Here is a 13,120-nt window from a genome sequence, read left to right as displayed (position 1 = left end):
ATTACAAATTTAGAGAGAACACAATCAATGGTAAAACTGTAATAATCGTAATAAAAATTAAAACATTTCTTATGAAAATCAAATAAATACAAGCGAAGCCTTACTGGGATTATAAAAAAAAAAGATAGGACATGATTGACAATGAGACAACTCTCTACAAGAGACCAAATGACACAAAGTCAACAACTATAGGTAATCGTAAGGCCTTCAACAATGGGAAAATTCGATACGTGATGTCAACATTTGTCAAGAAGTTGGACGAGTTATATCGTTAAAAAAGCCCTCAATCCATGATTGTACACAAGAAAAAGTAGAATTTCTATCTGGATACTGTTTTTTAATATCGCATTGACGTTGTTGCACTATTCTGACCACCAGTCTGTGTGTCCATTTCTCCAACTTGTCCTGGTCTGTCTGAAAAGAAGAATCGTATAGTGATATGGGTGTGTAAAATGTTCAATCTTTTCTTTGGTCTTCTGTTGAATGTCATATTACATCTTCTATTTATCTCCATTTGTATAAACATTTCACACAAAACAATACGTATTTTATAATAAAACACCCCTTCAACAATGCATCCCATATTGCTATATTATATTTTTTTCTGTTACCGTAAAAATCAGAGTCTATTTTCAGAGTCAGAGTTAAAAACTAAATTTATAGAATTGGTGCAATTAGGTGGATTTTTATTATGGGCGCAAATGATACCTTTCGTTTTTAAAATGAAATGTTCGGGTTCTATCAGGCAATATGGAATGTGTGACTGCAATGAAAAAGACACAGAAGAACCTGAACACGTAAGAGCTAAAGCCTGTTTACAAACAATATCAAGAAACGTAACTATTTGACCAACCATTAATAAGATTTTTTTTACAAGGAAAAAAGTGTTTGCTGAGTGCTGTCAATGTTTGTGAATGTCTCCTCACGTGAGTCAAAAGCTTAAAAGAAGTGATTTTTTTCCGTTTTTAAGAAGATTTTGGTATTATTTTAATCTGTTTTCAATTTTTTTCGAACAACCGATCAAATAAATGAGTTTTCAATGTTTCAATATATCCAACCAAATAATATTTTAGATAAATACATGTATACAAAAACAAAAATGTGTCTCGAATCGTAGGAAATTTTTATCGATGAAAACAGGTTGGTTCTTTGTGTATTAAATGTACATGTATGACAAACATATCCATGTATCTGTAGAATTAGTGACTCGTTGAGATCATATAACATCTTCTTATTTTAAGTTTATAAATAGTGTTCATCAAAACTGGCAATTTCATATTTAATATATGCGATTAATTGTGTATCATATCTGAAATGTTTTCGTTATTTGGAGATCAAAACTAGTGCTAATAATAGAACTAAATTATTGACATCTTTTTTTGAAGTGGTGGTAAACTCGGAGGTTGGCATATTGTGTAGACAGACTTCGATATTTGAAGACTGTATGTTGCCGTTTATATGTCTTTTGATTATCTTTATTGTTTGGTTGCTGTCAGGTTGATGTTTAATCGACATATCCTTTTTATCAAATCAAGTATCATGGAAAAATAAAAATATGGTTAAATTTGATAATGCTGAAATAAAGCAATGTTATATTGATCTTTGCTCGTCTCATAATTTTAGATATTAGATAAGTATAACATACCACATGACTGTTTAGTACACTTTAGATAGCCGGTCACCATAAAAAGAGCTAGGAAAATGAAGCCAACTACACCACTAATGCTGTATCCAATTATTTGTCTATAAATAGATTTCAAATAAATAATTTTGCATATTGCGTTAACCAATAAATATATAAATAAATACATAAAAAAAAATAATAAGCAAATATGATTCTATTATTTCTGCTATACTACTTTTCTTTGGTTATACTATTTTTCAATGGAAAATGCAGTTGTGAACATTTGTAGGATTCATGAGTCAAAACATCAACAACTAATACGATTAAAGTATGTTACCAACTTCACCTGCATACAGGATATACATTCCAAATTCCTTCGATATATCAGGACTTGAAGCTGCTACTCAAACTTTATAAAACGTCACCAGTGTCTAAGAAGAACGTTGATGCGCCAGAGAATAATTTTTCATTTAAAAATCCTGTTTTTCGTTTAGGAGAATAAATCGATCTTTTATAGATTGCCCGTTTATAAATTTCGAAATTATTAAGAAACTGAGGTTTCAACCCCCTCATGCAAAGTTGGCCTCAGATGGATTTGGCTTTTTTTAATTTGCTTACCCAACAGTAGGTGCACTTTTCTCTGATGTTGATGTATGATAATGATAAGTCTTAGTGGATTTTGCTGCAGTACAATCGAAACCATGAGGACAACATCCCCAAGTACTTACATAAGCATAGTAACCAGGAGTGCACGTTCCTTGAAAATAGAACAAATTATCATTATATTTTTGAATGTTTTTCACAAACAACAAATATTAAAATATTTCTTAGCATGGCCAATGCTTTATTAATACATGCAACATAACAATTCCAATTTCCTGGGCACTACTTCAGTCACTGGTATTAAAGTGATAATCGTAACTGGAATTATGACTATCCCAATATGGCGACGGCAGATATAGGTGAAATCTTTACAGTCATTTTTCTCACATGTAGTATGTTTTAGTCAATAGTTACTCAGCTGCAAGGTTTTTCTATTCCATTACATTATATTTGAATCGTAACGGTGGACTGGAATTGTCTAAGCGCTTTGGAATTTGCCGTTGAAAAACTCGGGATGATAATAGTTACTCGGAAAAAAGATAATTGTAATTATGGTATTAAAAAATGAGAAGATTATCGTAACTGGATAGTATTTTATTGATATTGACACTAAAAACGTATATCTGGTAGCACATGACGAAATTATGGTGATGAAGTAATCACGTTTCAACATCTTATGACATTTCTTTTTGTGCATATATTATTAATAGTTCTAATGAATACAGCTACATAATATTATATCATAAAATTGGAAGGGTGAACAAGCTTCAAAAAATTTGGAAATGGGAAAAACACGAACTATGTTAAAATACAGAAAACTCCAAGAACTAGGAATGTCACAAAATATGGGAATTATGCGAAGAGGCAATTTGAAAGGAAATTATGATAGATGGCAATAATTGTCGGGCGAAACGCATGTGTCACCCTACATCAGATTTGTGATTACGACTGTTAAAAGACATTGTTTTATCCTGAATAAAAACATAGTAAATGTAGTAAATATTGTTTTAAATCATTTATTGCAGGTGGCTATATGTACTATTTCTGCCCCTGGGAAGCCACTGCTGATTCAATTCTATACCCTATTATGCCATAATGAAGTAGGAAAAACGTTTAGTATTCGCCAGAGACAGTTTGACGAGAAATTAGGAACTACAGTTTTGCATTTTTGGGATATGGGATATTGCTAATCCCATGTATTTTCTCCCAAACAAAAAAGCCTTTAACGCGCATATAACATTGACACTTTGAAAGAAATTAAAATATCTACTTTCCACAATACCTGACTCGACAGCTGCTTCATTTCAATATCCTTAACAGGTACATGTATATACTAAAAGGTTATGCATAGTGTTGTCAGTTAAAAGGGCGTTTTCAATAAAAGAGTGAATTTCAGACCTAAAAAAATGAGAAATCAACTTGTCGAAATTTTTATTTCTAGAGTTATTTTGAATACCTCTTTTATAGACCTGTTTATAAATAAAAAAATAAAAAGTGCAATCTTAAATACTCTTTAAAATGATATCATTTTCATAATGTATGTTTGTATGTATGTAAATGTGTTATTTGTTTTGCACGAATATAATTGAAAATATACAAAATCTCCAATACTTGTTTCGTAGGTGACAGTTTTGTAGTGGACATATTTACATATTTTATTTTTTCCCCACAATCCCTATATTGCAATAGTAACAACAATGATTCTATTCATCAAAGCACGTATTAAGCTGTACACTGATATTTTTTTCATAATTTTAAACCCAGATGCTGAAGGAGATTTGAACCGTTTCGTAGTGGACATTAACAAAAAAACGGTATCACTCTGGTCCATTTGATGTGCTCTTTTTTTTGCCAACGATTAAACTGCCGTTATAAAAGCATAACTTCTTTGTAAGACCCTTATGTTTATATTTCTTGCAAACATTGAATGTTGAATAGGGCGTCTAGGGACATGCCATTTTGATAATTTTGAATCATTCAGGAATCAAGATCTTATTAATCCCCCTAAAAGCAGTATGTTTCTTTGCTTAAAAATGTTAAATCTAATCCCATGTACTGACTGCACAAAAAAAAACACTTGTAAAGATCAAACACATTTTTTTAAAGTGGCTGGGACAAGAAATCAGTTACTATTATCCGACAAAGAAATTACGATTATCATCCCGAATTTTTCAACGTCAATTTTCAAAGCGATTAGACAATTCCAGTGAACCGTTACGATTTAAATATGATGTAATGGTATAAAAAAAACCTTGCAGCTGAGTAACTATTGACTAAAACATAATACATGTGAGAAAAATGACTGTAAACGGTTATCACTTAAATTCCAGTGATGTATGTATTGTCTTTTCCATCTTTTCCCTCTTCCTTTTCTGTGACAACATTGGTGCACGATATATTTATGGTAAACTTTTGTACAAATTATAATTTCAACATTGACTTTGAACAAGGTGTAACAATCTAAGTGCATCATAACGCTTAATATAATTGGTATGTCAAAACTATAAAAGTTTTGACCATTGCGTTGAATCTACATTAACTTACCACCGAGGGCAAATGTAAAGTCACAAACGAAAAGAATTGTTACGAAAATGCATAATTTTGAATTGTACTCCATGTATATTGCATTTCACATGCACACCGTAAGATGCGGCCACAGTATTAAAAAGTAAAATCACAAAAATACTGAACGCAGAGGAAAATCCAATCGGAAAGTCTATAATTAAATGTTCCTTGTAGGTTTTGTACACACAATTACATAATACTGCTGATAATATGCCCTGCATTCACTGTTTCATCACATCTTAAAGAAAGAAAAGGAAGTTAATATGGGTTTGACATTTCTGAACAAATGTAAAAATCCTAGAGACATTAAGTCCGGTAAATATTTAGGGCAAAACAAACATACAAATGTTATACATGAATATAGTAAATAAAACGTAAATAACGCAAAAGATAATACAATTGATTAGTCTGTAAAATACCATTAACATGTACCAGCAGATATTATAGTGTTGGGTTACTGTTGTTGTCGTAACGTTGTTCTCCTCTTATATTGGATGTGTTTCCCTCAGTTTCGGTTTGTAATCTGGATTTGGTTTTTTTTTAATCGATTTATGAATTTCGAACAGCGGTATACTACTGTTGTCTTTGTGTAGTGGAGAAAGAATATTAGGAGAGTTGTATCGCTGTATTAATTCTAAGAAAGAACTATATAAATTCAATCCAAGGGATTATTCATGTTTTGTGTCCATAAATAAAGTATTTGGAAATCATTTATCTTATGCGAACGATATGGGTTTTAAATACAAAGACATATTATACATGTGTTCATGGTCCCTTTTGAATTGTGTTATTACAATAAAGCTATTGGCCAACTACCAAAAACGATTCGGATTATAAACTGACTAATTAATTTCTGTTCATGCCGTATCAATATTTAGACATTACGCCCATGGTCATTATCATATACGTATCCCCATATGGTCAAATTAACATGTATGGTCGGACAAAATTTATATGATACTCATTCGGTTCGGATGCGATCCTATTATTTAGACCATTTAGGTTTTTTCTCTATCAATATACGTCCTACTGAGTTAAGCAGTTGTCGTGTTTAACTATTCACTTACATTTCTGGGAGTCTTTCATAGTCGACATGTGGTGCTTCGAAGGGTCGATAATGCACATGCAAGAATTATTAATTTTCTATAATTCTCACTTGTTTGTAGAATTCTCTTTATTTCTTGATCAATTTAATAATGATAACCATAATAAGGATAGTTTAATTCAACCCGGACAATACGTGTATGGTACAAATAATCATATGATCCGAAATATTTCCATTGCCGATCGATAACAGACATGTTTTATGTTCATTTTAGCACCACAAATTAAACAATTTTGGTATGTTAATCAGAACCTTTCAATCGTTTTAGACATGTGTAGTAGCATTATAACATACCAGCGTTAATTTCGCCCACTATATTTTAACATTTAATCTTAAATTTTCAACACTACAACTGTCCAGCCTTAAATATGCTATATCTTATAGTGAGAAAACATGTCAGTGTATATAAAAGTATTTGTATCCGAAAATTGCAGACTTTATTGTGTATAGCGACTAAACATTTTTCGCAGACTATAACGAAAAAATAAAGCTTGCAATATGCCGCCATTTTGCACTAGTGACACCACAGCTACAAATCATTGACAACATCCATGACAAAAATATGTATTGAACATTCTTTTGAATTGATCAATACAATAACAGGAGTCTTTTTGTGAATATGTATGGTTATAATCCCCTATAAACTCCTGCAATATAAAACTCATAGGTGGCCAAAATTATTTCAATATCCCTGTTATACCGTATAGCGGGTTATTTTCGCGGGTGTAAAATTTCGCGATTTTCATTGAACAAGGTATACGAAATAATTTGGCGGTTATTATTTTGGCGGATTAAAAACTTTTATTAATACCTTTGTATGTACACCTTTAATTTGGCGGAATTTATTTTGGCGATTTAGTTCTGTCCGCGAAAATAACCCGCTATACGGTAGTAACTCTGATAGATCAAGTGTGGTATAGCCTCTTTGTACATATATGTGTAGGCACCCAAAGTAAAACAAAATGGTTTTGATTTGGACATTAAAACAAAGTTCACATATTGATATGTGTACATAAATAGGTGCATCGTAATTTTGCAGAAAAACAGTTAAATTTTCACATACATGTTAGATGCAGTTACGGAGTTAAGGATTATAACAACAAGGACTGGTGGAACAATGCAAGGTTGAGATACGGACATGTTAAAAGTCTATGAATTTGTCATACATGTAGCTCAATAAGGAAATAACCCTACCCCGCCCCTGACATTGACCTGTGAACTTGCCCATATATATGAATATATACATATAAAAAAAGAAAATTTGGTATGATTGCCAATGAGACAACTCTTCACAGGAGACCAAATGAGACAGACTTTATCACCTATTGGTCATCATACGGCCTTCAATATTGAACAAAGCCCGTAACGCATAGTCTGCAATAAAAAGCCCCGAAATGACAAATGTGACCCTATTCAAACGAGAAAACTAACGGCCTATTTATGTAGAGAAAATGAACGAAAAAACAAATATGTAAAACATCAACAAATGACAACCACTGACTAGGGACAGGCATATACATGCACAAAGTGAAGGGAAAATGTGTAAGCGGGATCCCAACCCTCCTACGAACATGGGACTGTGGTGTAACAGCACAACATACAAATCAGTTAAAAAGGGTTTAACTTAACATGCCGGTTAAGGAAAATTCGTAACAGTATAATACTAATTGTTTCTTAGTTGTATTGCTTCATAGTTCCGTCCCATTCTTATTAACTGTCGTAAGGGATTAGTTCATACCATTTAGAATTATTTCATCTTTTCCTTTATCTGTGTCCTGTTTCTTACACCAGCCATGGGAATTGTTTTCGTACCTCAATCTACATGTATATAATACAAATACTACATGAAACGAATTTCAACACCTATCAACCTAATCCGAACCTGATATATCAAAACTGTTTAAAACCCTTTCAGACCGATATACTTGTCCTATGTAGACGAAACGCGCGTCTGGCGTACTAGATTATAATCCTGGTACCTTTGATAACTATTTACACCACTGGGTCGATGCCACTGCTGGTGGACGTTTCGTCCCCGAGGGTATCACCAGCCTAGTAGTCAGCACTTCGGTGTTGACATGAATATCAATTATATGGTCATTTTATAAATTTCCTGTTACAAAACTTTGAATTTGTCGAAGAAAACTAAGGATTTTCTTATCCCAGGAAAAGATTACTTTAGCCGTATTTGGCACAACTTTTGTGAATTTCAGGTCCTCTACGCTCTTCAACTGTGAACTTGTTTGCCTTTATAACTATTCTGATCTGAGCATCACTGATGAGTTGTATGTAGACGAAACGCGCGTCTGGCGTATTAAATTACAATCCTGGGACCTTTGATAACTATTCAAACCATTGTTTGGAACTATAGTCTGAAACCTCAATGTGTGGATCTGGTCTGAAACCTCAATGTGAGGATCTGGTCTGAAACCTAAATGTATGGAGCTGGTCAAAATACTCAATGTAAGGAAAGGGGCTCAACATATATTTATCAAACTGGGCTACAAACTAAAAGGTATGAAACTGTGCTGAAACCTTAATGTAAGCAACCGGGCTGATACCTTTAAAACGATTGTATGGATGCTATTTCAACTGTTGTAAACTTTTGACGTATTAGATATTATTTAAATGTATGTATAAAACTATTGAAAAAACAGAGTAGCACTAAGGTATGGTTTAACAGCAAACACTCACTGCAATAGTGAGAGATGTGGAACGCCAAACCTTAGAACTAGTTCCGTTAAGACAACCTGTCGGGAAGCAAAACTTTATTTGACTAATCCTGCAACTCGTCTTAAATAATTACCTGTCCTAATCTTCTTCTTTCAACGTCTCCGGTACAAATGACAACGTGAACAACAAGTTTTTTGCAAGGTCAAAAAGATGTCTTGAGGGATTTTGTCGCATACTGATTAACATCTCAATGTTGTGTGTGTTTGTGTGTAAAAGCGGGAGGGGGCTAATAGTATTTATTAAAATACAATTTGTTTTACCCGGTCATGTCCGGTAAGAATGACAATGTTAAATCCGATGCCTGCTATAGAGATAGTGGCAAGCTCTCTGAATGTTAAGGAACCTTTGTGATAACTTTCGAATGAGTATATGGGTGGCCTGTTTCAAGGTTAGATTCTGTCCTACTCCATTTTGCCAGAATTATTTCAAACTTCTCGCCGATTATCCCGGTCAATTTATACAAATATATTGCTTATGTGTTCTCGTCCTTAATATGCATAAAATGTAAATAGTGGACGCGAAGTTTATGTTTGAAAGGTAGAACAAAAATTGCCTTGCAACAGTCCCCCGAGTTATTGCATCGCTTCTGTTTAGCATACACATATCACTATACTCGACTTACATTTTAATGGAACCGAATTTATAAAGGGTAAAATTACATGAAACTAACCATTTTCTGTTCAAATTGTTTTTTCTTATGTGGGTTAATTTTCTTAAACTTTATTTCACTTATATAAACGTATCATTGTAACTTAATTTCAGTAATTATCACATTTCTATGGCTGGCTATAGTTTTATCATTGGACACGTTCTGTCTGGCAGTGAAATCGTTAATTATATCCAAAGGTGTTCGTATTCCAGATGTGTTAAAATCCATTGAAGAGAGAAAGTATCAAGCTCTATTCGAAAAATAATTGCCAATATGCAATATAATAAAGAAGATTTGGTATGTATGATTGCCAATGAGACAACTGTCCACAAGAGACCAAAATTACACAGACATTAACAACTATATGTCACCGTACGGCCTTAAACAATGAGCAAAGCCTATATCGCATAGTCAGCTATAATAGGCCCCGATATGACAATGTAGAACAATTCAAACGAGAAACTAACGGCCTTATTTAAATAAAAAAAAATGAACGAAAAACAATTATGAAACGCTTAAACAAACGTCAACCACTGAATTACAGGCTCCTGACTTGGGACAGGCACATACATAAATAATGTGGCGGGGTTAAACATGTAAGCGGGATCCCAACCCTCCCCCTAACCTGTACAATATGCAAGTCAACATTCCCTCATATGTATTAGAAGTATAATAAAGAAAAGGCAATCAAAACATGATGTATATTATTACATAAATATGTATAGTATCCTAATACTGAACGCACATATATATTTTACAGGTTGAAGATAATACTGAAAATTGAATGTAAACACTTTCATTACAATCAAAATTAAAAAAGATATATGCGAAACGTTAAATCGGTAAAAGTGACCAATAAATTGCTATAATGATAATTTTAGCTATCAAGTATCAAGAAGACATAAAAAAAAAAATGAAAACAACACGTTAAATAAATCTATGCGTCCAAAACGCTTTTCTGGATTTACCTTCATCAGGAACGCTTAAAGCCAAACATTATAAATCCGAAGCTGTATAAGTACCGAAAACCGTTGAAGAGCTATATGACAAAAAAAACTAAAATAAATAGCCAAATTCATCTAATTTAAAAGTCAACTTTGCCTGAGGGAGTTGAAACCTTAGTTTCATAATAATTTCGAAATTGATAAACGGACAATTTTAGTAAAGTTTTATAAATCATGTCAGCACCGAAGTACTGACTACTGAGCTGATGGTACCCTCGGGGACTGATAGTCCACCAGCAGAAATATTGACCCGGAGATGTAAAAAATTGAAAACAACACGTTTAATAATTATATGCGTCCGAATCGCTTTTCTGGATTTACCTTCATCAGGAACGCTAAAAGCCAAACATTTGAAATCCAAAGATGTATAAGTACCAAAAACCGTTAAAGAGCTACATGAGCTATACATGACAAAAATATCTAAAAAAATACCTAAAATAAGTAACACCAATATTTTTATTTTATTATTGGCTCGTCATAATTTATATCTAATGTTGGTAAGGAGGTGGTGAATATCCTGGTTCGATTGAGCCTCGAATTGGTATTAGTATGTCAGAAACATTTCCGTTTTCTAATCGAGATTCAGAACCAGTTTGTTGTTGGATTTCTGTTTCTTTTATGCTATCTTCATTTCCTGGTATTGTGTCCGCAACTAAAATAAAAACGTATCATAATGAGTGTTCTAGTCGGAAAACAAGCCCTTAGAAACAACTGTAAATGTTTCTTTTTGGAGAGCACTATGGGACTGACAGTTACACCCGCCATTTTAATTGTAATTGTGTGAATCTTGCGGGAAAATGAAATTTGCGGCAATGCAGAAATTTTCTGTTTTCTATTAATTTCTCACTCGCCATTATTTTTTTATTGTAGTAAATTGGAGGAATCATGAAAAAATTAATTCAGCAAGAACTAAATGTACCATAGCAGCATAGATGTATTAAGCTTGTTCTCTGGAACTTTAAAGATATTCTCTATCAACATTTAAATCTCTCTTGTTCAAAGCATTTTCATATATCAATGAAGTAAGAAGTGTGACTTATTTATGTTCCCAAAACATTAAGCAATCATTATATCATGTTATACCTCATTGAGTCTCGTGACTCATCAAACTCCAATCATACTGATTCAACCAAGGTAAGTCTTGTTTAATTTTAGGAATTCATTATTTTGGTTATTTTCACTAGTTAATTACAGCAAGGGGTGCTAAATATATATATTACGTACAAATAAGTTTGTTCATTAAAATAGTCAACATTAGAAAGTACCTCGTAAATTACTATCGGAACCACTTCGTCAGAATTCACACCTCAAAGTGGCACATTTGCGTATTACAGCGTATTTAGTGGCACAGCTTTAACACATGCTTAATCATAAAAAGCTTCATCACATATTTTAAGTTCAGCATAGCTTCCGCAGAAGTTAAGAAAACATTTTCAACTTGTGTGTTGAAAGCAATAGGCGCGACGAGTCAACTTATTAAACCTCCAACTATTTTTCTAAAAAAGAACAAAAAAAGTCATGTAATTATTCAAATAATGTTATCCTACAATATAACGGCTCCTGCTTCTTTTCCCGTTATTAATCTTTCTTTAAATATTTTACTTGTTTTATTACAGTAATTCATTCCTCCGAAAATAAAATGTGGACGCCATCACGTGTTGCCGACATGTACTATAATATATGTTTAGATTTAAATTTTGCAGATTTAACTTTGTTGTGCTGATATATAGAGTAGTTTTGAATGTAAAATGTGTTGTTAAACCTTCACTGATCAGTGATCCAATGGATGGATCTGTCGTAGAGTTGCCATTTGTTTAGAACTGCATTCTTATCAAATATTGTTGGGTTTCTGGTTTTTGTTTCAAATTACGATCATAGTTGATTGATCACTTCCAATATTTCTTTCGATATAGTCCCGTGGCTGCATTTTGAAATTTTGTGAAAATTTAGCTACTGGCTATTTGAAAAATAGTGAAATTATTATGTTCTTATTTTATATAGAAAATGAAAACTAAGATAATAATAAAGTCCACTATCTCATACTGATTTTTTTTAAATGTCATCACAAAATTCGACATATCACTGTGTGTGTACAATATAAGAAACGTTACGAAGTCGGATTTGCTATCCCTTCCAGAGCACCTGAGAACACCTCCGCATTTTGTTGTGGTTCTTGTTGCTAAGTTTTTACTTCAAACACTATACAATGAAATAAATCATTACATAACGATATATCACATTTAGAATAAATACCAAGGATTCAGAAACAAACAAATATGCTTTCACAGATCGGGTTCCCATTACGCAAAAATAATTCACTCATTGAACAATATATAAATAAAACTACTGGCATGTTCTGTAATAAACATAAATATATAAAAAAAAAAACAATGAAAAAAAACACAATAGAGAAAAAAATCAACTTGATTTTTTTTATGTATCCAGTGTGAAATGTTTGGGTTTTAATTTCATTTTTGTCAGTTGTCGTGATGTCCTCGAATTATGAGTTTGCTGGTTTTAATTTGCTGTAATATCAAAGACGGGTATTGGTCTTCCACTTTTACCATTGAAATTGTTTTACTATTCTAATTTTTTATAAAGCGTTTTCGAATAATTTTATTTACCCATAATTCATTGCACTTGGTCCTGATGAACCTGAAGTATAATAAGTTGTACAGCTATAACAAACTATATTATAACCAGTACATTTATAACTATGTGGACAACACCCATTTATGACCTAGACAGTCATAATAACTAGAGTAACACTGTCTTTGAATATGAAAATATTAAACATAAAATTAAAATGTACTGCTATTTAGTGCTGAGTTCACACG

At 32.5% G+C, this 13,120-nt stretch overlaps 1 protein-coding gene across 1 annotated transcript in view; it reads right to left on the bottom strand.

Moving 5' to 3' along the window:
- Positions 1 to 328: 328 nt before the first annotated feature.
- LOC134697961 (uncharacterized) overlaps positions 329 to 13,120 on the bottom strand; it is a 28,931-nt gene continuing 16,139 nt past the window's right edge. The window contains exons 2-5 of the mRNA XM_063560246.1: positions 3,684 to 3,696; positions 2,243 to 2,381; positions 1,646 to 1,743; positions 329 to 414 (exon numbers count right to left, since the gene is read on the bottom strand). Coding sequence (XP_063416316.1) covers positions 338 to 414; positions 1,646 to 1,743; positions 2,243 to 2,381; positions 3,684 to 3,696 — 327 coding nt within the window. The 3' untranslated portion in view covers positions 329 to 337. The remainder of the gene's footprint in view (positions 415 to 1,645; positions 1,744 to 2,242; positions 2,382 to 3,683; positions 3,697 to 13,120) is intronic.

Source organism: Mytilus trossulus, chromosome 14 (genome assembly GCF_036588685.1).
Source record: "Mytilus trossulus isolate FHL-02 chromosome 14, PNRI_Mtr1.1.1.hap1, whole genome shotgun sequence".
Taxonomy (NCBI): domain Eukaryota; kingdom Metazoa; phylum Mollusca; class Bivalvia; order Mytilida; family Mytilidae; genus Mytilus; species Mytilus trossulus.
The sequence above is the reverse complement of the archived record's forward strand: the minus strand, read 5'-3'. Positions and strand labels throughout refer to the sequence as shown.